This window comes from Oryx dammah, unplaced genomic scaffold (assembly GCF_014754425.2).
Source record: "Oryx dammah isolate SB20612 unplaced genomic scaffold, SCBI_Odam_1.1 HiC_scaffold_2, whole genome shotgun sequence".
In the NCBI taxonomy this organism is placed as follows: Eukaryota; Metazoa; Chordata; class Mammalia; order Artiodactyla; family Bovidae; genus Oryx; species Oryx dammah.
The window spans coordinates 154,639,479-154,664,769 of record NW_024070186.1 but is presented as its reverse complement, the minus strand read 5'-3'; the positions used below and the strand labels follow the sequence as shown (position 1 = coordinate 154,664,769).

Genomic DNA, 25,291 nt, shown 5'->3' with positions numbered 1-25,291 from the left:
TGCAGTCCATGGGGTTGCAAAGAGTCGGAGACACAACTGAGCTACTGAACTGAACTGACCTGACTTGAACACAGACAGGGATGGCCTGCCATCTCACTGGCCCAGTGGCTGAGACCCTTTAAAAGGAAGAGTAAAAGATGATGAAAAATAGAATTTTGTCCTATTTTCAAAGTTAATTTTCAATTGCACAAAATTCTCAAAAAGGTTCAGAAAAAATAATTTATGGTGTGCATGCTCAGTAGCTAAGTCATCTCCAATTCTTTGCAACCCCATCAACTGTAGCCTGCCAGGCTCCTCTGTCCATGGGATTTTCCAGGCGAGAGTACTGGAGTGGGTTGCCATTTACTTCTCCAGGGGATCAAACCTGTGTCTCCTGCATTGCCAGGCAGATTCTTTACCGCTGAGCCACCAGGGAAGCCTGGGAACGAAGATACCAGGGTTTTATTCTCAGGTCCCTGATGTGGGCCAGCAGCTGAAGCAGAGTGATGATCTTCAGGGTTCTTTTTTGTTTGCTTTGTAGTTTTAAGATCTATTAAATTCTTTGATACTATTCATCACCATAAAAATTTATTCTTAATTTATCTCAATGTCTCTTTTATTTATGATTTTATTTTTATGGCATAAGCTAAAAATGCATAACTAGTAAGCAAAATAATTCTGAGCCGAAATTAAACACAAAAGAGTGAAAAATGACAGAGGAGGAATAACATTTTAGTTTGATGTTTAGGGACCTGACTGTATATTAAAACAGCAAAGTTCTTATCTCATTCAGGAAAAGTGTATTTTAGGCATAGTGGTATACAGAATATTTAATAACATGTAAACACTGCATAAACAATAGCCAATTAGGATGGACTCCAGCCATGATGTACCAATGCACAGGGTAGAGCATAGGCACAAACGAAGATTTTTCATTTTACTAAAGAATTATACTGCCCATTTCTATACTGGGCTCTAGTAGTAGGAGATCTATTAATTTATGGATCAACAATTACCAAATACAAAGTCTTGACAGATGGGAACAAAGCTAGGAACATATTATGAGGCACTATCAAATGAAAAGCAATCAGAAATAAATTTAAAGAGTCAATGAGAAAAATCACTCTAATGAGGCAGTTTCAAAATAATTTTTAAATGTATCAAATACTCAAAGGAAGATATTTAAAAAAATTTTAAAGCACATTTGTTTTTGAGTATAAGAGAATTAGAGGATAAGCTGAACCTATCTTTGGAACTGTCTACGTAAGCTGCAACTTCAAGCACCAACGGTGCTTGCAGGAGCCGTGAGATAACCAATGTCAAATCAGGCCACAGGAGGCTCTGACATCTCAGGGCCCAGATTTGAAGACTGCTTCAGATCAGGCCACAGGAGGCTCTGACATCTCAGGGCCCAGATTTGAAGACTGCTTCATTAGGTCACAGAAGGCTCTGACATCTCAGGGCCCAGATGTGAAGACTGCAAAGGCTTTCTGTGATTTCCTTCACCCGAGTCAAACACTGCTGAGATGTACAATCAAATACAAGAAAATCAAGAGGCTATGAATAGGAAGCCGTTCTAGATCTCTTTTTCTTGGACTTAGGAGTTTAAGGAGGCATGAACCAAAATAAGCAGAAAATGTATGATTCCTAAGCTGATTACGTTCTTAAAAGTTGAACTTCTGAGAAGGCAACCTATAGAGTGAAGAAATATGAACTAAAAACTAACAACGACTCGCCTTTCCAGGCATGACAAGGAGCAATGGGTCCCTTCACATGGGAGCAGAGGGCTGCCCTGATGATTCATTCTTTCTCAATACTGTTTCAGAAACTCAAGTATAAGTACTATTACAAGTTGCCTTTTAATTCTTTCTGGGAAAACATTTTCCAGGTGGCAGATCTCATGTCATTACATTCTTGCTTTACTTAGGAAATGAGAAAACTACTGGGGAAAGTAGCTAAGAAAAACATCCACACAAATCATAGCAGCTATCGGGCAATTTTCCTGGGGTAAGTGACCTTGTAAATTCTATCAAATCTTGTCAGAGTTATTTCTCTATTATAACTAAGATAAATAGAACAAATCAGAAATTACAATGAATCAACACTCATATCTCACTTGTAGCTCTTCCTCAAATTAACCTACTTTCTACCAGTTTTTTCAATAATCACATATTTATTTATTGGCTGGATATTTATCTAGCATATCATTGAATGTCTACAACTTAGTTGATCTTTCTTCTGTATTCTATTCAAAGGTGTATGTTTAACACTAGATATGATGAACAATAGCCTAATATTAACTCCTAATGAGTATGGAGACTTAAACAGGAAATGATTAAGTAGCCATTCAATAAGTTCCAACTACAAACAAATATATGGGAAAAAGAAAACTCCAATAAAATGTGTAGTATATGTAAATTAAGATTTTTTTTTCCACGAGTAATATCTCCAGAATCCTAAGAGAGAGAGGAGTTTTTTATCTGGTGTCTATAAATGAGCTTTAGATTTGTGAACATTATAAGACTGCATGCAAACTGAGGTATATGGGCATCTTTCTTGCTGAGAAGGCACACAGCTGCTTTTATTTGATTCTCAAAGAGGTGTTGGATCAAGCACAGATATAAACCACAATAAGCAAATGATTGGCAAATAAAGATTGTCTTATGTTAGTTAAAAGAAATGAAAATCAGGTTGCCTCTTTCTTCTTTCAAATAAGGGGGAAAAGTCACTTATTTCCCTTAAGGAATGAAGATATTTGCACCAAAAAACATCTTTGGACATCCTGTGGCAGACAGCCAAAGTATTTCAAAAGCAATATGCTTCACAAATTGAATACTCAAGAAGATCCAATTTTTTGCCCAGAGAAATATGGCTCAATTTCAAGTTCACTAAAGACAGTTGTCCTATTGATATGCAAGTGGCACAGAATCACTGGACTAAAAAACTGTGACTGTTTCTCCTTCATTTAGTCTTAGAGACTCTCAAAAATAAACGTATTATGTGACCTGACATTACATGAAATAGAGAGAAGTATCTACCTGCACAATATGAATGGCATTTCTTTTCATAAACATGACTTTGCATAAAAGTTTGTGAATAGAGGGGGGGAAAATGAAGTACCAATATAGAGCCTATGAAAGACTACCTGTTTAAGGAAATACATTGCTATTTGGTCATCTAACTCTTGAAGTATTCGCCTGCTTCTGCTTTGTTTGTTTTTTTCTCAGACTATCTCTTGGAACAGAAAGACAAAAGCAACTGATTAGTAGAAATTGATGGGCTTCCCTGGTGGCTAAGATGGTAAAGAATCTGCCTGCAATGCAGAAGACCTGGGTTCAATCCCTGGGTTGGGAAGATTCCCTGGAGGAGAGCATGGCAATCCACTCTAGCATTCTTGCAAGGAGAATTCTACGAACAGACGAGCCTGGCAGGCTACTTGCATGCAGTCTTGAAAAATGGGATACAACCAAGGGACTAACACTTTTACCTTCATGAACTGAACACCACAAATCAACATAAATTGTGGAAGACATATTTCTTACAACAATCTTGGTACTGTCAACAATGTATTGACCACAGACGTAGTCACACAACTTTTGTTACCTGACCATCACTGACCACAAATGTTTCAAATATCCACTTACATCAGGCATCAGTCTCTGCAAAAATCACCCAATCATTTATGTGTTAATATTAAATGAACCACATAGGAAATTGATCTAGGTACCAGCATCAGAGATTGCAGGTGTTTGTTTCGTCTAGACCTAATACTTACAGAAAGCTAGAAGTGCTTATTGTTTTTTTTCTCCACACTCTACGCAAAAAACTCAGCTTGAGTCTTTCTTGGCTTCCACAGAAAACTTCAGTGCATGCCAGGAACCTCAAAGCCTCCAAACCTTCCCTGTCCTTGGGAATCAGAGACTACAATTGGCAGGTCCTTCTCTAGGTCTCACCTACAGCAAAGGGAAGGTGCTACGAAGAGCAAACAAATGAATCCACACTGGAAAAAATGCCTTGTAAATTGTCCCGTTTCTATGCAAATGTTGCGGGGTGATTTACAGATTTCACAGGTCGGCGAGTTTTTGTATAAATAAACACCACTTTATTTCTCACCTAAGGACGCTGTGTAGCAGACAAAATCAGAATTTTCAAAAGGATTTGGGGTCTTAAAATATGGTAACTTATCCCAATTAAGTGGTTGTAAAACAAATGGAAAATGAGTAAAGAAAGCCAACCAACAAACCTCATGAAGACTGAGGAACTCCTACAAGTGTGGAAAAATCAGAAATAACACTATTTCAAAACAGAAGTTTTACTCAAATCAAGATAAACTGATATTCCATTTCCTGCAAAATTATAAAATGTATTCATTCTTGATGCACAAAAAGCAGCAGAAATATAAAAAAATATATTGATTGGAAATATATATATAAAGAGAGATAAATAGACTGGTTATTTGAATTCTGAGAATATGCTTAAAGATTATTGCTCAGTCTGTGGTCAATATTCAACCAAACAGAAAGTCCAGCTCCCCATGGAGCAAGTTGGCAATCAGTGTATCATAGAGCCATGGGAGAGTCAAAGAGGGATGAATGGGTGTGTGTGTATACGTGTGTGTGTGCACATGTGTGTGTGTTTGTAAAGGGATGAGAGGACAGATGAACAGAAAAGTAGAGAAGAGCTATTAATACAAAACCCTGTCTTTTCCACTGTAGGTATAGCTAACGAAGAATCTTCTCCCACGTCTCCCAAGAGTCTTTGCTAAGTATCCTTATGCTCCCAGAAAGAGAAAACTGACTCTATTTTGTCCTGAAAATCTGAGTTTTTCCCCAAATGTCTTAGCTTTATCTATAAAGCAGTACCCCTTTATTTTAAAATGCATGTCACTGTGAAGGATCTAATTATCAAGGAGTTGGCTAGAGAAGAGAATAAGAAAACATTTTTTCATTTGGTTGTTTTTTTTCCCTCTCCAGTCAGGCAGCAACAGTTAGAACTGGACATGGAACAACAGACTGGTTCCAAATAGGAAAAGGAGTACGTCAATGCTGTATACTGTCACCCTGCTTATTTAACGTCTATGCAGAGTACATCATGAGAAACGCTGGGCTGGAAGAAGCACAAGCTGGAATCAAGATTGCGGGAGAAATATCAACAACCTCAGATATGCAGATGACACCACCCTTATGGAGGAAAGTGAAGAAGAACTAAAAAGCCTCTTGATGAAAGTGAAAGAGGAGAGTGAAAAAGTTGGCTTAAAGCTCAACATTCAGAAAACAAAGATCATGGCATCTGGTCCCATCACTTCATGGGAAATAGATGGGGAAACAGTGTCAGACTTAATTTTGGGGAGCTCCAAAATCACTGCAGATGGTGATTGTAGCCATGAAATTAAAAGACGCTTACTCCTTGGAAGAAAAGTTATGACCAAACTAGATAGCATATTAAAAAGCAGAGATATTACTTTGCCAACAAAGGTCCATCTAGTCAAGGCTATGTTTTTTCCAGTGGTCATGTATGGATGTGAGAGTTCGATTGTGAAGAAAGCTGAGGGCTAAGAATTGATGCTTTTGAAATGTGGTGGTGGAGAAGACTCTTGAGAGTCCCTTGGACAGCACAGAGATCCAACCAGTCCATCCCAAAGGAGACCAGTCCTGGGTGTTCCTTGGAAGGACTGATGCTGAGGCTGAAACTACAATACTTTGGCCACCTCATGTGAAGAGTTGACTCACTGGAAAAGACTCTGATGCTGGCAGGGATTGGGGGCAGGAGGAGAACGGGACAACAGAGGATGAGATGGCTAGATGGCATCACCGACTCGATGCACATGAGTTTGGCTGAACTCCGGGAGTTGGTGATGGACAGGGAGGCCTGGCGTGCTGCGGTTCATGGGGTTGCAAAGAGTCGGACACGACTGAGCAACTGAACTGAACTGAACTCCTTTTGTTAAGTACTTTTTGAAAACCTCAAAAGAAAAACCCCCACTGTTACTAAAAACCTCAACCAACCAAGCAACAAGCCTACTGGTATGGCACAGAATCTAACACACAATGTTTGTTAATTATTTTCAGTCTTGGGAGTGTTTAATTACTTTTCTACATTGAAGGAATCTGTCTGAAGTTTCCATAATCACAAGGACATTCAGTGAGAGTTACAGCATTTTATTCTGTGCAAAAAAAAGTCTTTTCAAAAGGATCATACAGGTAAAAATAAAATTTGCTCTTGAACAAGCCATGAAACAGCCAAACTTTACTCTACTAATATGAGAAAACAACATGGTTATTTGAATTCACACTGATTTCCCTTGCTGTCTCTGGATCTCCTCTTTCTGGATCTTTTCTTTTCCATCCTTGTTTCCCTGCACATGCATTTTTTTTCCCTGACATTTCATTCTGTTCTGCAGTTCCTTCTCCAGCTCTTTTCTTTTCTTGCCTGGTTGCTAAACATTTTGCCTTTCACTGCCTTCATAATGAATGAGCCTGCCATTGAAAGCAAGTGTCTGAAACCAAGAGCATAAAAGCCTCAGTAAAGCCAAGAACCTTATTTACTATAACTGGCATTTTCATTTCAACAACAATTCAGTTCCTAGGAGCAATTTTTAGAACTGGTAGCATTAGAGGCAGAGTTTATATTTCTAATAGCATCTTATATCTAATTTACAAAGCCTGGATTTCCCAAGTATATTAAGGAATGTAATTCTTAACTCTGAATCAGTCCTAAATACTCACATTTTTCTGAGAAATAAAAGATTGTCCATTTTTGGAATAGTATGCTGCTGCTGCTGCTAAGTCGCTTCAGTCGTGTCCGACTCTGTGCGACCCCATAGACGGCAGCCCAACAGGCTCCTCTGTCCCTGGGATTCTCCAGGCAAGAATACTGGAGTGGGTTGCCATTTCCTTCTCCAATGCATGAAAGTGAAAAGTCAAAGTGAAGTCGCTCAGTCGTGTCCGACTCTTTGAGACCCCATGGACTACAGCCCACTAGGCTCCTCCATCCATGGGATTTTCCAGGCAAAAGTACTGGAGTGGGTTGCCACTGGAATAGTATACTGACTATAATATCTGCTGATGAAAATATGCATATTGACCCAAACAACGACCAAGTATGGTCTTTCAAATTTTTGCAGCCACATGGCAAATTCAGTGATCCAAATATGCTTGGTATAAAGACTACAGTATATAGTACCTTATCCATCTCATAGTTCAGAGCTTCCATCACACACCCACACCAACAGACACACAATTTTTCAAGAGGAAAGATTCACTCATAAACTCCATGACTTATAATAATTAATCATGATCAACTTTTACAAAAAAGGCTTATTAGCACTTCACAGTAAATGCTGTTTTAGACACTGAGCACTCATCTGCATGGGGGAAACTGAAGCACAGAGCTGGAGATGGTTCACCATTCTTAGTTTGAGAAAGATGTGCATTGCCTGAGCAGGGCAGGGAAACCTTTAGAAAGAAGTCTAAGTGGATGACGCAGCACAGGAGGACCGCCAGGCACTGAAACACTGCCTCCTCCATCGCCACTGACTGAAAAGAAACGCTGTAATATAAACGCCAGCTAGAACTCGGCCAGCAGACAGTGCCTAGCGGGGACCAACAAGGACTCGCCTTTTCAGCACAAAACAACATCTAGATGCTTTGCGTGGATTCTGTTTTAGCTTACAATAGAGTCCTGAAAACTATTAAGCTGCACTTTATGTTGCTGTTCTGTATCATAGTGAGGATATTAAAATATGGAACATTAACCTATAAGGGCCAAAGAAAACTATGCCAGTAACTACTAACATTGCCAAAGGCAACGTGAGGTCAAGTGCTGCTGTTTAAAAAGCTCCTATTCGTAATGGTATTTGACACTTCCTAGAACCATAATTTTACACCTACAGCTAAGCACTGTAGGTAAGAAAAATAATGATCAGAATCATTCTATGTGCCCTTAAGGCAAACAGAGTCCCCCCAAAAATTGTTTTGATTTTCCTGCAAAATGAGATAAAAAGAGAAAAGTCAAAGACAACTGAATTTTAAATTGAGGTTTCTAAAACATGAATATGAGATTACTGATTCCTAAGCATGATGCTTTTGAACTGTGGTGCTGGAGAAGACTCTTAAGAGTCCCTTGGACTGTAAGGAGATCCAACCAGTCCAACCCAAAGGAGACCAGTCCTGGGTGTTCATTGGAAGGACTGATGCTGAAGCTGAAACTACAATACTTTGGCCACCTCATGTGAAGAGTTGACTTATTGGAAAAGACTCTGATGCTGGGAGGGATTGGGGGCAGGAGGAGAAGGGGACAACCCAGGATGAGATGGCTGGATGGCATCACCAATTTGATGGACATGAGTTTGGCTGAACTCCGGGAGCTGGTGATGGACAGGGAGGCCTGGTGTGCTGCAGTTCATGGGGTCGCAAAGAGTCCGACACGACTGAGCGACTGAAATGAACTGAAAAGCATGATAAAACAGTTGCTGCATATAGAATACATTTTAACAGCAGAAAATGTGATAGATAAATTTGGTCCACTGAAATTTACTGTTCACACAAAAGCTGGTAAAAATAAAAGGCTATCAGTTGGAATTTGAGCACCAAAGCTTAATATCAGAGTGCTATCGTTTCCTCCCTTTTTGATAGACCTAGAAAAGCCAAGTTTATTCATTCTTTTTCCTTTTTAAAGTAATTCTTGGTTTTGGGTGATAAATTACAAAGACATTTCTGTTTTGGGATCATTTCTGGAAAACATAAATAGCGTATCTATAAGGTAGCCATGCAAAAATGTACGCTCAGTTGCTCAGTCGCGCCTGACGCTGTGGCCCTGTGGACTGCAGCCCTCCAGGCTCCTCTGTTCATGGGATTCTCCAGGCAAGCATACTGGAGTGGGTTTCCATTTCCTTCTCCAGGGGATCTTCCTGACCCAGGGATCTAACTAGTGTCTCCTGCACTGGCAGGCAGATTCTTTACCACTAGCATTACCTGGGAATCCCACATGGAAAAGTAGTCTTTTCTAAAAGGTAAAAAATGAGTCTTCAATTTCCATTAGGTAAAATAGAAATGGAAAGGTCCAAGATTCTAGAGGCCATATGATCCATAGCTCTGACCAGTTCTTGACCAGAACTGTAAGTATGGTTTATATTTTTAGTAAATTGCTCCCAATCTGAAACAAATATCTGTTAATCTAACTGTAAAAGTAATTGATTTCCTCTTTAATCAATGACTTGAGTACTTCCATCATTGGTTATCAGAAACTAAGGAGGCATAAATATAATTCTTGCTTAACTGAAGAAAAAAAAGAGTAATTCTCAAAAGAACGAATCTGAACTAGACAGCTGGCAGACAGGACTAAACCAGACTGCCTATTAAAAAGAAAGAAAGAAAGAAAAAGGAAACAGCATACCTACCCTTTAAACCCTTTCTCATTCAAGAAACTAAATACAAAAAAAGAAAAAAAAGAAACTAAATATAGTTATACTTCCCGAACACAGTCTTATGCTTGAGAACCTGAGCTAAAACAAGGTACTACTGTTCCCTGTGCTATATGCTATGCTCAGTCACTCTCTGCGACCCCATGGACTGCAGGCCACCGGGCTTCTCTGTCCATGCGTTTTCCAGGCAAGAGTACTGGGGTGGGTTGCCACTTGCTTCTCCAGGGGATTTCGTTCCGACCCACCAACTGAAACTGCACCTTCTGCACTGTCGGGTATATTCTTTCCCTCTATGTTACTGTTCCCTGCATGCCCTTATTGCCAAGGAACTGGACATGACCATGAGTGTGTGTCAAAAGAAGCGAACGGCTTATTGCAAGTAATTTTGTACCAAAGAAACTATGAGAGTTGGATTTTGCTAAATGGAACAACTCATTTATGGGGCTAGAAACTGAGTACAGGTTTTAATGTTCTGATCAACGATTTCTTTTTTTGGCCATGCCCCACACCACGTGGCATCCTTGTTCCCAGACTATGGATCTAACCCAAGTCCCCTGGATTAGAATCTTAGTCTTAACCACTGGATGACCAGGGAAGTCCCCTTTGATGAACTACTTTTAAAAGTCTACGCTCTACAGGTATTTCTCCAGTGTCACCATACTAGTTGATAATGGGTGAACTAAACTTTCTTTCTCTAGATGAACAGTTTATAGCAATATAAAACAAAACTAAGTCCTAATTTCTTTTCTATACTCTCTAGGCTGGTTTCCTCTGGGGAGAGGAAGGTTTAGGATGGACCAAATTCATACCATCAAACATGATGTGTGGAATTACTGGACAGTTGAAGTGTTTCAGTAAGGTAGAGGTAATTTTTGCCAACATTATCGAGGATGCTGCGGAGGTACTACTGTACCAAGGGACACACGGAAGAAATCCCAAAGGGTCCGAATGCTGGCTCACCTCATTCATCTCATCTTAGGAGAAATTATAACTGCCCAGTTGAGTTCAGTTCAGTTCAGTCGCTCAGTCGTGTCTGACTCTGCAACCCCATGAAACGCAGCACGCCAGGCCTCCCTGTCCATCACCATCTCCCGGAGTTCACTCAAACTCACGTTCATTGAGTCCGTGATGCCATCCAGCCACCTCATCCTCTGTCATCCCATTTTCCTCCTGCCCCCAATCCCTCCCAGCATCAGAGTCTTTTCCAATGAGTCAACTCTTTGCATGAGGTGGCCAAAGTATTGGAGTTTCAGCTTTAGCACATTCCTTCCAAAGAACACCAGAGTTGATCTCCTTTAGAATGGACTGGTTGGATCTCCTTGCCAGACTCTCAAGAGTCTTCTCCAACACAATAGTTCAAAAGCATCAATTCTTCAGTGCTCAGCTTTCTTCACAGTCCAACTCTCACATCCATACATGACCACTAGAAAAACCATAGCCTTGACTAGATGGACCTTTGTTGGCAAAGTAATATCTCTGCTTTTCAATATGCTATATAGGTTGGTCATAACTTTTCTGCAAGGAGTAAGCGTCTTTTAATTTCATGGCTGCAATCACTAGCTGCAGTGATTTTGTAGCCCCCCCAAAATAAAGTCTGACCCTGTTTCTACTGTTTCCCCATCTATTTGCCATGAAGTGATAGGACCAGATGCCATGATCTTCGTTTTCTGAACCAACTTTTTCACTCTCCTCTTTCACTTTCATCAAGAGGCTTTTTAGTTCCTCTTCACTTTCTGCCATAAGGGTGGTGTCATCTGCATATCTGAGGTTATTGATATTTCTCCTGGCAATCTTGATTCCAGCTTGTGCTTCTTCCAGCCCAGCATTTCTCATGATGTACTCTGCATATAAGTTAAATAAGCAGGGTGACAATATACAGCCTTGATGTACACTGTTTCCTATTTGGAACCAGTCTGTTGTTCCATGTCCAGAAACAATCATACAGGTTTCTCAAGAGGCAGGTCAGGTGGTCTGGTATTATAACTGCTAATGGTAACGAATTTGCCTGCCAGTGCAAGAGACACAGATCTGATGCCTGAGTTGGGAAATTCCCCTGGAGAAGAAAATAGCAACCCACTGCAATATTCTTGCCTAGGAAATCCCATGGACAAAGCAGCCTAGCAGATGACAGTGCATGGGATCACAAAAGAGTCATATACTTTTGTGACTAAACACCAACAACAAAGTGAATAAGCTCTAAAGTAAAAAGAAAAAGAAAAAAGCTTCACATTCGCCAATGTGATTATAATAAAACAGACAGGAGATACTCAGAGGCTAAAATCTTAAATCTGCCTCTGAGCTGTCTCAATCAAATTATACATCTTTTTTTTTTGCAAAAGAAGGAAAGAGTGGCTTTATTTCTTTGCAAGGGAAAGGGCTACAGCCTCAAGAATTGTTCCCCTCAAATTATAAATCTTTTGATCTTCAGTGTACCTGTTTCTGTTTTGATCTTACCAGGCTGGAGAGGAATACTAGAAATAACAACTGTCAGAAACATAATATGGTCACTAAGTCCTCCAAACTTTTGTTTTAAATAATAAAACAATGTAGCTACATACTGGCTTGTGATGTTTTTTTTAGTCTCCACACTGACTTAAAGTAATGGAAAACTAAAGGAAAAGTTACAACAGAAAGAAATATTTTAAAACAAGCATATTTGGGTTTCCCTGGTGGCTCAAATGGTAAAGAATCTGCCTGCAAAGCAGGAGACCCAGGTTCGATCCCTGGGTTGGAAAGATCCCTTGGAGAAGGAAATGGTGACTCACTGCAGTATTCTTGCCAGAGAAGTCCATGGATAGAGGAGCCTGGTGGGCCACAGTCCATGGGGTCACAAAGAGTCAGTCACAACTGAGCGATAAACACACATATTTGGAAAAAGGGCCAGTAGAATAAAGGTCTAAAAACTCTCTTACTACTGAAGTCAGCATTAGTCAACTAAACAGTGAGAGTGACTCACATTTGCAGGGTGTTCTCTTTAGCAATGACAACAGTACAACAGCAAAAATAATCTGTAAGTTATCTAGGCATTATCAAAACCACTGACCAGAGCCCATCTTCTGACATGTGAACCTTGCTCTGGGCCAAACTTAAGAGTAAGGCATAAATCTGGAGTACCACTGGGGTCAGAAGACACCTGAATACTTAAGTTTATATTCCAAGAGACTATTAAAAAGGACTACAAGGGTGCCACAGTGCCATATTCTTTTTGCTTGAAATAGTGACAAGTAATAATGAGAGGTAATGTCAATGTTTCTATTTATTCTAGAGAAGGAGAACTGACAGCTGTGATTCCAGTACTTACATGACATAAATCATATACGTACACATACAGAAAATATATAGAGTGCACATACATACATACACAAACATATACTCAGTGTAAGCATGAAAGCAATATTTTTAAAAAACTCACAAAGGTAAGTTGGCTCAAATAATATTTCCCCTAAGATCATCTTTCTGGAATTGTATAATTGTGAAAATCTCATTACTTATTACTCTGAAAACACAGTACAAATACCTCAAATTCAAAAGGTGGCCTAGAATCAAAATTCTAAAGTCAACTAAAAATCTCAAATATACTTCAAATTTGTTTTTGGATTTCTAATAATGAAGAAAAGTGTTTAAACTTTTCCTAAGTATCAGAAGCTAAACTGGCCACAAGCAAGTATAAAGGATTTTAGGTTGGAAACAGAAAATACTTGAGGGAAAAAAAAAAAAATGTGTAAAATCCAACTTTTTAAAAGAACATAACTGATTAAAAACTTCAATATCTACTTAAACCTAAAGTATGTGATTGCTGTTAATAGGAAATAAGCTGCTTGCATTTCAAGATATTTTATTACAGGATAATAATCATTTTTAAGATGATAAAGCTGTTCATGTTAAACCAAAAGGACCGAATCAGAAAAAGGCTGTGATTTCACCACCTGTATCTTCCCTGGGAGCTTTGGCATTTTCCTGAGTTATACTGTGAAAATATAACAAAATCATGCACCACTTCCACCACAGAGACAAAGGTAATTACTCCACTAAACCATAATATTTTAAAGTGCGAGGTCACAAAACAAAGATCTATCTATATTCAAGGACAATCCTGAAGGTAACAATTGGCAAAAAAAATTCTTAGCTTTCAAAGTGAAAACAGTTCCTTCTCAATCTTCTTCAAAGAACATAAGAAAGATGCAGGTTTTGGAGCCCAGCTTTTGGCAATTCAACTTGATGGAGTTCTCAACAGACACGGGGGTGAAGACGTGCAGAAGATGTATTCATGTGAAAGACAGATGTCGAGTCGGGGCCATTTACTCAGCCCTTTATTTAAAGAGGCCAGATTCATTTTTATTTTTTAAAGGACAAAAATTCAACTTGGATTGTTTAATGTTCATCTATAAATATGAGGGGCTTCTTATGAAGGCTGACAAACCAGCAGAATAAATTTTCCTGCCTGGAGCTCAAATATCAACTAACCATCTTGGCCACTTAGAAAAATTAACAAAGTAAGACATACATGTAGGTACACACAGAATAGGTACCTTCAGCTGATTGTTGAAAATATCAATCTCCTGTAATTTTGACCTAGTTTCTTTCTCCACTTCATCCAGTTGGTCTCGTAGCTGCTGCCGAGCCAGTTCTTTCGCTTCTAAGGCTCTTTTGAGTGTGAGAAGTGAATCCCCTGTTTTAGAAAAACATGGCAAGATAAGAAAAACAAACTGGCAGTGAGGAAAAGTGGCTTTTCAGGTTCTCATTTCTTGCCTGTGAGGAAGGAAAATGTCAACTTTAAAAAGAAAACACCTACTGTGCAAACTGTTTTGCTGAACCTGTTTCAACTGGTCATTGAGTATCTGTTTTTCTGGAATAAGTCTTCCAAGCATTTGCTGGGACTCCTAGGAGAGAAAGAGAACACAGCAATGAATGGTGGAGAAAACTACCATGTTTAGATCCAAAGTCCTGGCAGGCAGACGTCAATTCTCTGCTCCCTCAAAGATTCTCCTAACCTCATCCCAAACAGTCTACAGCAAAACTGCATTTAATCACTAGTCAGGGTTGTTGTTGTTGTTTTCTTGCCAAGAAAGTAATTGTTTGCCAAATGCTTTTCACTGAAATAAAGTTTAAATAAGACAGTTATAGCTCCCTTGATATTTCTTACATTTTTATTGACTTACTGCCTATTTATAAGCTTTTAAAAGTGAACCACAAGTACAACTCAGCAGAAAAAATGGAAAGGAATGATCTCTCAAATTGCACTAGGATCAAATACAAATGTAGTGACCCTGATATTTGTAAACTGACGCAGTAGTTTAAACGGGAACTGTTCTGTCATGAACTTGATAGGGCTGAACTGAGGGTGGCCATATACCTGAAGCTGGAAACAGAATTCAAACCAGCAGTTTAATAATTAGAATCTTAGCTACCACATGTGGCTCCACCACTGAGGATGAAGCCACAGTTTTGAACAGCTGCACAGAAATCTTGAATCGAATATTTTTTAACCAACATAAATAAAAGCTAAACCACACTGTACAGGACTATGAGGCATTCTCACATGTGACTTGAGAATCAACTGTATTTGCCTAAGTTCAGCTTAAATTATTCAATGTAGTTTCTACATATATTAGGGGGGAAAAGACAGCTTTTGTAGGCTTTATTAAGGAATATTTGACTTTGGGGGCTTCCCCAGTGGCTCAGTGGTAAATAATTTTCCTGCAATGCAAACCCAGGTTCGATCCCTAGGTTGGGAAGATCCCCTGGAAGAGGGTATGGCAGCTACTCAAGTATTCTTGCCTGGAGAATCCCATGGACAGAGGAGTCTGGAGGGCAACAGTCCATGAGGTCACAAACAGTCAGATATGACTGAAGTGACTTAGCATACATGCACATGTGCATTTGACTTTCATTTTTACTCTGACATAAGAAAAATAAATCTCTATGTATTAACTTTTCGTTTGAAAAAGTAAAAATGTCTGTATGAAAAATTTTCACCTGAGGCCAGTCCTTTCTGGAACAACCACCTTTAGATACCGACTGGCTTGTATGTAAGAAATCTTTGTGTACTATACATCAGTGGAGAACATTTGGAAGCATCTTCTCACATGAATAATTCACACAAACAAAAGTACTCTCCCCAATCCCACCAAATTTAGACAAAACAGAATACACAAATCAGAACATTTTGCCAAAAAGCATAGCCAACTGGGCTCCTCCTCTTATTCGCCTCACTAAACCAAGGCCACATCTCTAACCAATCCCAAATTTTCTTTCCTGAACCAGGGCAAACAAGGAAGTATCAAGATGAAGGCTAGCTCAAAATCACTGAGACACGAAATCTTAACTAGTAGACCACTGGGGAACTCCCAACATTACTTCTAAATGTACAATCTAACTTTCTAAAATAGGTCAAATCAGTATGAAGGGGTACTTGACTCATTTGCATGGCAAGAATCTGCTAATACTTATAAAGAAAGAAAACCAATATATCATTGCCTACTATGTACCTGTCTTTCTTCAAACCATGCATTGTTTTTAACTTCACTGCTTTTTAACGGACCTTGATTTGTATTTTATTTTCAATAACTAAACACACTAAGCATCAATCGTAAACATATATATGGATACACAGCATTCAGTGAGATAATAAATAAACCTATGGTTTTCAGTCCTAAATTTTCTAAGGGCATATTTTATGAAACTTCTCATAAATAGTTAGTGAAAGACACAGAGAGTTAACATAGAAAAGATCGTACTTGTGCACTTGTGCATGCATTTTAAAATATTTTCAAATAATTTCTAGCAGTGAACTTCTGATACTATTTATATTATATGTCATATCCTAATATTTCAAACCTCAAATTGATTAGGATTTCCATGAAAATCAGGAAGGACACTGAAGATATGAACAACACTAAGAACCAACTTGATCAACTTACATTTGGGGGACACCCTACTCAGCTTCAACAGAGTACATGGAACATTCACCAAGACAGATCGCATGCTGAGCCGTAATATAAGTCTCAATAAACTTAAAAGTATTAAAATCACACAGACTGTGCTCACAGATCATACCATAAATAAACCAGAAATCAATCAGACAGCTCAGAAAAAAGAAATCCAAGTATTTGGAAACTAAATTGCATAATTCTAAATAACCCTTCAAAGAAATGACAAAGGAAATAAAAAAACAGGTTCTGAATGGAATGAATATAAAAATACAACATGTTAAAATTTGTGTAATATGGCTATGATGATGCTTGGAAGGAAATTTACAACTTAACATGTTTATACATTATCAGAAATCAAGAAAGGTCCAAATTCAATAATCTAAGCGTCTTCTTAATAGGCTAGATAGAAGCAAATTAAATCCAAAATAAGTAAATGAAAGGAAATAATAAGGAGCCTAAGTAAATGAAATAGAAAACAGAGATACCATAGAGAAAAAAGAAACAATAAAATAAAACATTTATTTAAAAAAAAAAAATCAATAAAGCCAATTAGTTCCCAGCTAGACTGTTGGAGAAAAGAGGAGGTGGAAGAGAAGGGAAAGAACAAAGAGAAGGAGAGAAGGAGTTGGAATGGGAGGTAAATGACACAAATTCTCAACATCAGGACATAACATCACTACAGACGCTACAGACTTGCAAAGAATAATAAGAGAATATAGTACAATTTTATACAAATAAATTTGTTAACTTAGATGAAACAGACACATTCAGTGAAAGATACAAATTATCAAAAGAGAATACAGCACAAATAGAAAAGTGGAATAGCCCTGTATCTACTAAACAAATTTTGCAATTATAAGTCCTACCACAGTGAAATGTCCAAGTCCATAAGGCTTCACTAGTGAATGTCACCAAAAATTTAAGCAAGAAACAGTTATCCCTCGGTATCCATGAAGTACTGGTTTCAGGATCTCCACAATAAAAAAAACCCAAGGATGTTCAAGTTCCTTACATAAAATAGCTAAGTATGATTGGCACTCTGAATCCTAGGGTTGGTTGAATCTGCACAGGTGGACCAACTGCACTGAGACTGGAGTCTGATAACTATGAAAGGTGGTGAGAGAAAGTTTTTAAGAAATATATAGGGTTTTAATCTTCCCTGGTCAGATGGTAAAGAATCTGTCTGCAATGCAGAGACTCGGGTCCAATCCCTGGGTCAAGAAGATCGCCTGGAGAAGGGAATGGCTACCCATTCCATTATTCTTGCCCAGAGAATCCCATGGACAGAGGAGCACAGTGGGCTCTAGTCCATGGGGTCACCAAGAGTCTGATGCAACTGAGCAACTAACACTTTCATACAGGATTTTAAGAGAGAAGCTGAAAGGGTTAGCTAGGGAGCCAGGGTGGTGTCAAGTTAAGAAGGAAAGTTTTGAAGTAACATAAACTGGGTAATTTGGATTCTTGTTGCCCAGCTAGAAACTGATTCCAAAACAGAATATTCCTTTCTAGAATCTTCACTTTCCCACTTATGAGAGTAATGATATTGCCCTTACTAGGGTATTGTGGAATTCTATTTAATATTCCCATTACAGTCTTCACATGCCAGGCCTTCAATAAACAATAGCAACCATCACAGACAGTCTAACATCCAGTCCATCTGGATTCAGCAAGTCTAGGATCAAATTTCAATCCAAATATGCAGACACAAAGGGACTATCATACTATCCGTTTTACATAAAGAACTTGAGCATCCACGGATTTTGGTATCCTCAGTTAGCTTGGAACCAGGGCCCCATGGATATCAAGAGAGGACTACCATTTCATATAATTATTAGAAAATAAAAAAGAATATACCTTATTTACTTCCTTATTACCCTGATACCAAAGCTAGATGAGGATATTATGAAAAATGAAACTAATATCCCCCACGAATTTAAATAAAAAGACTCATAATAAGAAGTTGATCTAAACAATAATTTTTTAAAACAATAATACACTATGACTAAGGTCAGTTTCACTGAGTGAGATAGGCTGTGGTCCATGTGATTAGATTGGTTAGTTTTCTGTGATTGTGGTTTTCGGTCTGTCTGCCCTCTGATGGAGAAGGATAAGAGGCTTATGGAAGCTTCCTGATGGGAGAGACTGACTGAGGGGGAAACTTTATTTTTTGGGGCTCCAAAATCACTGCAGATGGTAACTGCAGCCATGAATTTAAAAGACACTTACTCTTTGGAAGAAAAGTTATGACCAACCTAGAAGCATATTGAAAAACAGAGCCATTACTTTGTTAACAAAGGTCCGTCTAGTCAAGGCTATGGTTTTTCCAGTAGTCATGTATAGATGTGAGAGTTGGACTATAAAGAAAGCTGAGCGCAGAAGAATTGATGCTTTTGAACTGTGGTGTTGGAAAAAGACTCTTGAGAGTCCCTTGGACTGCAAGGAGACATAACCAGTTAATCCTAAAGGAAATCAGTCCTGAGTGTTCATTGGAAAGACTGATGCTGAAGCTGAAACTCCAATACTTTGGCCATCTGATGTGAAGAACTGACTCATTGGAAAAGACCCTGATGCTGGGAAAGATTGAAGGCGGGAGGAGAAGGGGATGACAGAGGATGAGATGGTCAGATGGCATCACCAACTCAATGGACATGAATTTGAGTAAACTCTGGGAGTTGGAGATGGACAGGGAGACCTGGTGTGCTGTAGTCCATAGAGTCGCAAAGAGCTGGACATGACTGAGCGACTGGACTGAACTGAACTGAACTGAAGGGCAGTTTACCCCAAGAATGGAAAGTTGGTTAACATTCAAATTTAAATCAACGTAAAGCACCATATTAATAAAATAAAGGAGAAAAAAACACTTTAAAATCTCCATAGTTGCAGGTCAACAGAGGGAAATACTGGTAAAAGAATAGATGTAGATCAGTGGAACAAAAGAGAGTCTAGGAAAGATTTTTACAAATGTGGTCAGCTGATTATCAACAAGCTACTAAGGTTTTTATAAACATTGATAGAACAAACTGGGTGTCAGTATGGAAAAAAGTGACTCTCACTACCTTACCTTGCACTTAACGTAAAAATCAATCAAAACTGGATCACAGAACTAAATATGTTAGATAAAATGTAAAACTTCTGGAAGAAAACATAAGAGAAAACATCTGCAACCTTGGGATAGTCAAAGCTTTCTCAGACAGAACATAAAAAACTGTAAAAGAAAAAATAAATTGAACTTTAAAAGTTAAAACATCTGCCCTTTAAGAAACACCATTACAAAAATGAAAAGGCAAGCCAGAGACTAGGTGAAAATATTTCCAAAACACCTATCTGACAAAGGACTTCTTATAAGACTATATAAAGAACTGTGATGATAAGATAAGCAACCCAATAAAGGATGAGTTAAACATTTGTTCACAAAACACATACAGAAGACACAGGCTAATACACATAAGAACCAACAGCCAACAGCATTCAGCCTTCAGGGAGATGCAGATTAAAGTTACATGAGACATTGTTGCCCACCCACCAGAGACGCCAGAAACAATGACAAAAGGGAGTGTTGGCGAGAGTGAGGGGCAGCTGAAGGGCTGGTGTGCTGCTGGTGAGAGTGTGAAATGACACAACCACTGTAGAAACAGTTTGATAGACTCTGACATGGCTAAGCACATACTTATATGACAGTAATTCCCCTCCTAAAATTTAACCAAGAGAAATAAAATATATTTCCACATAAAGAAATATAACTGAATACTCATTGCAGCTTTAGGCATAAAGTCCAAAACTGGAAAAAACCTAAATGTCCCTCAGCAGGTGATGGGATAAACAAGGAAATACTACTCAGTGATGAAGAGGAAGAAAAGCTATGACCAACCTAGACAGCATATTGAAAAGGAGAGACATTACTTTGCCGACAAAGTAATGCCAAATTTTCCATCTAGTCAAAGCTCTGCTTTTTCCAGTAGTCATGTATGGATGTGAGAGTCGGACTGTGAAGAAGGCTGAGGGCCGAAGAATTGATGCTTTTGAACTGTGGTGTTGGAGAACACTCTTGAGGGTCCCTTGGACTGCAAGGAGATCCAACCAGTCCATCCTAAAGGAAATCAGTCCTGAATATTCATTGGAAGGATTGATGTTGAAGCTGAAGCGTCAATACTTTGACCATTTGATGCCAAGAGCTGACTCACTGGTAAAGGAGGAGAAGGGAACGACAGAGCATGAGATGGTTGGATGGCGTCACCAACTTGATGGACGTGAGTCTGAGCAAGCTCTGGGAGTTGGTGATGGACAGGGAGACCTGGCATGCCACAGTCCATGGGGTCACAAAAAGAGCTGGACACAACTGAGTGAGTGAACTGACTGAACTGATGAAAAGGAACAAAGGATTGATTCACTCAAAAATATTGATAAATCTCAAAACTGTCAGGCTGAGAAAAAGAAGCTGAAATTAAAGTCACGGTGTCCAAAACTGATCACCTTTTAGGATGGTATGCAGAATAGCATCTATATGAATTGGATACTCCCTCTAATTCAACACTTGAAACCAAACCAGATGAAATTTAAACAACTTGGTGGTGAAGGCTGAAGAGGTAATAAAACGAAAGCAGAACTGCTTAGAGTAGTCCATTGTGTCTCCAACTATTCTCTATACACATATCTCTGGAACTCCCCCTGATATTTAATTGCACTTCATTATTGTGGTTATCATGGTAAAGCCAAAGTCCCAGGAGTCGACTACAGGTTCTGCACGATCCAGCCCCCAACTGCTCCAACCACAGCTTGTTTCCGTGCTGTGACTGGCATCCCAGAGACCAGCGTATAGCCTTAGTTCTTCTGCACAACTGTTGCCATACCTAGAACTTGCTCTGCTAGATGTCCATCTGGCTCAGCCATTCACCTCTTTCAAGTCTTTGCCCCAGCATCATACTCACAGAGTTGCCTGACCGGACCACATTACTTAAAATCACAGGCCTCTCTACTGGAGACTCTCTTCCCTACTCGCTCTCCAGAGCAACTTTCCCTCTTCTAATAGAGAACATGCTTGTCTTATTTCCTGAGTCCTTGTCTACCCTGCAAACAGAAGGTAAGCTCCATGAGGGCAGGGTTTCTGTCTCTGCTATCCACTGCTGGATCCTCAGTGCTTACCGGCGCTTGCATGGAGTTGGCATGCAGCAGTCCCAGCAAGTGTGCTGAATTACCAGACAGCCTACTTTCAGAGGATGAGCTGATTGGATGGCATCACCAACTCAATGGACACGAGTCTGAGCAAATTCCGGGACATAGTGACGGACAGCGAAGCCTGGGGTGCTGCAGCCCACAGGGTCACAGAGTCGGACACAACTTAGCAACTGAGCAACAACTACTTTCAGGCAAGTTCCCTGTCTGCTTCATCTTGGCCTGCTAGATGCTTGCTGCTGGCTGAGTGAATAAGTGAATGAAATGAATCAAAGAAAGGCATGGAAGCCAAAAGGCTTTTAAGGGACATATTTTCTCACCTGTAACTGCTGTTGCAGGTGGGTGATTTCTGCAATTCTCAACTCTCTAGATTTGTTTGTGCTCTCAATTTCTTGCCTTTGGGTTGTCAATCGACATCTGATATCCTGAAGTTTTCCTTCTAATTGATGTTTTTTATCATTCTTTAACAAGTGAGAAATAATAAGAATCATTAGCATTTAACAATTCAGTGCAAGTGGGTTCCTAAAGCACAATCAAACTACTCACTAGAGCTTCTAATTCAAATTCCAAAGTCTTTTTCTTTGCTTTCAGTACAACTATGTCTTCTTGTTCTTTGTTTCTTTGATTTAATAGTTCTTGTCTTCGATTCCGTTCCCATTCAAGCTGTCTTTGCCTTTCAAGCTCCCGCTTTGCAGCCTGTGACATACACAAACAGACAATTTACTAACTGTTCAGTTCTTACACTCTTCAATGTCTCTTAATAAACATTACATCTAGTACGTCTTTTCTTTTAGGGATGAAATGGTATTAAACATGACAAGTTACTTTCATTATAAGACAGCACAAAATTTCATACAAATATGTTATTACTTCTATGGGAAAAAAGAGAATATTCAGAAAGGCTATCACAGGGTTGAGAACAGAAAGGACTATTGGATCACTGACATTCAATTCCTTAGGCCTTTACGGATGCTTGGTGTAGTAAGTAAACCTGCTCTTCCTTATTTACTGACTCATAAAAGAAAACAAGGAAAATTATGGGAGTTGCCTGGTGGCTAGGACTCCGAGATCCCAATGCAGGATGCCCAAGTTCAAGCCCTGGTCAAGAAACTAGATACCACATGCTTCAACTAAAGATCCCACATGCTGCAACTAAGACCTAGAGCAGCCAAATAAATACAACAAAATTATCTTTTCAAAAAAGGCAAGTTAACCTAGGAAAAACCCCAGAACAAAAACACAAAACAAAAAAAAAACTTTCTTCCATCAAACGAGTAATTATTATTTCTTCTGTCATAGGAGAAATTGTTATTTATCTCAAGCTTTAAAAGTCCACGGAGAAGGCAATGGCACCCCACTCCAGTACTCTTGCCTAGAAAACCCCAAGGGCAGAGGAGCCTGGTAGGCTGCAGTCCATGGGGTCGCGAAGAGTCAGACACAACTGAGCGACTTCACTTTCACTTTAAAAGTCCATGACCCCTAAGTCCCTAATCATTTGTTTCCTTGTTAGCACAGAAGGTTCTGCAATTTCTCCAGCAACATCAGCTCTCTTCAAACCTGACTCTGACGGCTGCTAGGCAGAGGATGTGTCAGGGCACCTGGCACTCTTCATTGTATCATAACTGCTTCTTACATATTTGTGCTCCAGCTACACTGTAAGGGCCTGGAGGACAGGTGGGTACCCAGTCACCACAACATCTCCAGGAACTTAATCAATGCCTGGCACATCATAAATGCCAATTATATAGTTCTGAACAAACACTCTTAAATGCTTTTAAAAAAAAAATTGAAGAAGGAAAGGGGATCTATCTTTTGGTTGTCATTCTGGAAGGAAAATCTTGTTATTATCTGTGTGTGTGTGACTGAATGAAAAGGCAGCTTGCTTACAGCTAGAAGTTTTCAAAAGCAATCATCAGGAGATGAAACCAAAGTATTATTTTTTTATAAAGAAAAAAATCCTTCATCTTTAAAATACATTTCATCCACACAAAAGGATCATGGCATTGCTTCTGTCACAACATACTAAAACTGGAAAGTCAGACAAGAGATTGGCTTGGCCCATATCCAGGTATGGCACCAAATTTAGGAAGCCTTCCATAAAATACAGTAACGATTACTAGACTTGTTTTCTAAAGTGGAAAAAGAAAAAGATGCCAAACACTTTAATTATTTAGTGTGTTACCAATACAGTGGTTTAAAAAAAAATTTTCAGTAAACCCTCAACCTCTCCAATATATGAACCTTTCTATTTCTATATGTGTATATGAATGCAGAAAAAAGGCTAAAAAATACATAATTGATAGCAATAGTTTGTCATAAGACTCAGTTATCAAAAGCTTGTATATGAAAGTTCACAGCAACATTATTCAAAACACCTAAAAGGTAGGAAAAAAAAAACCCAAATGTCCATCAGGTTGATGAGTAGATAAATAAAATGTTGTCTATCCAGGTAATGGAATATTACTCAGTTATAAAAAGGAATAAGTGTTTATTCAATCTACACACTGGATGAACCTTGAAAGTGAAAGCCAGACACAAAAAGCCACATATTCTATGATTCCATTTATCCCAAATGTCCAGAATAGGCAAAGGTGTAGAGACAGAAAATAAATCAGTGGTTGTTAAGGGCAAAGCCGAATGGGAAAGGGGAGTAGTAACTCCTTAATGGTTAAGGAATTTATTTTCAGCGTGATGAATCAGCGGTGATGGTCGCACAACTCTATGAATAACTAAAACAACTGAATTGTAAAAAGAAAGAAACAAGACTGGGTTAATACATTATTGCTGTGTTGTGCTCAGGCACTCATTTGTCTCTGACTCTTTGTGACACCAAGGAGTGTAGCCCGCCAGGCTCTTCAGTCCATGGGATTTTCCAGACAAGAATACTGAACTGGGTGCCATTTCCTTCTCCAGGGGATTTTCCCATTCCAGGGATCAAACCCACATCTTCTGCACTGGCAGGCAGATTCTTTACCACTGAGCCATCAGGGAAGGCCATATTTTTATGCTTTCTTAAAATTTTGTTTCTTCAAACTTAGATGGTATAAAGAATCTGCCTGCCATGTGGGAGACCTAGGTTCGGATCTTTGGGTTGGAAGATCCCCTGGAGGAGGGCATGGCAACCCACTCCAGTACTCTTGCCTGGAGAATCCCACGGACAGAGGAGCCTGGCGGGGCTGCAGTCCACGGGGTCGCAGACAGTTGGACACGACTGAGCGACTGAGCACATGGCATGTGGGAATCTCAGTTCCCCAGACCAGGCACTGGATCTGTGTCTCCTGCCATCTCTCTTTACCTGCTGAGCCGTCAGGGAAGTCCCGATATACTACTGACCCTGGAACGCTTCTAGAAGAGCGCCCGTGTTAAGGCAGGACTGTTTCCGGCCGCTCACCTCCCGCCTCTCGATTTCCTTCCTTCGCTCCTCCTCCCTCTGCCGCTCCAGCTCCCGCTGCCTCTCTAGCTGCTTCTCCAGCTCCAGTTGTCTTTTGCGCTCCTGCTCCTGGCGCTCCCGCTCCTTCCTCTCCTGCTCTGCCCGCTCCAGCTGGGCCAGGCGCTCCTGCTCTTTACGCTGCTGCTCCAAGAGAGCTTGTCTCCGCTTCTCCAGCTCCAGGTTGCCCCGTTCAAAGTTCTCCCGCTTCTTATCTTCAAAGGTTACTTTCAGACAAGAGATAGGACGATTATGAAAAGCCATATGATGTTCAACAGACATTTTCAAAGGAAAAACTCCACAGCACATCGTCAATCAGTAAGGGACCTGCAGATAGAACTCCCTAAGCTTCCCGCCTGCTTC

The 25,291-nt window shown here is 39.5% G+C and overlaps 1 protein-coding gene across 8 annotated transcripts in view; it reads right to left on the bottom strand.

Moving 5' to 3' along the window:
• Positions 1 to 25,291, bottom strand: part of ITSN1 (intersectin 1) — a 241,501-nt gene that overhangs the window by 100,733 nt on the left and 115,477 nt on the right. For all 8 annotated transcript variants that reach the window (XR_005718999.1, XM_040228484.1, XM_040228497.1 and 5 more), the window contains exons 12-16: positions 24,893 to 25,155; positions 22,048 to 22,197; positions 21,822 to 21,962; positions 14,193 to 14,280; positions 13,930 to 14,069 (exon numbers count right to left, since the gene is read on the bottom strand). Coding sequence is in view for 7 of the 8 variants with exons in the window: in XM_040228484.1 (XP_040084418.1) it covers positions 13,930 to 14,069; positions 14,193 to 14,280; positions 21,822 to 21,962; positions 22,048 to 22,197; positions 24,893 to 25,155 (782 nt within the window). In the remaining variant the exon portion in view is untranslated. The remainder of the gene's footprint in view (positions 1 to 13,929; positions 14,070 to 14,192; positions 14,281 to 21,821; positions 21,963 to 22,047; positions 22,198 to 24,892; positions 25,156 to 25,291) is intronic.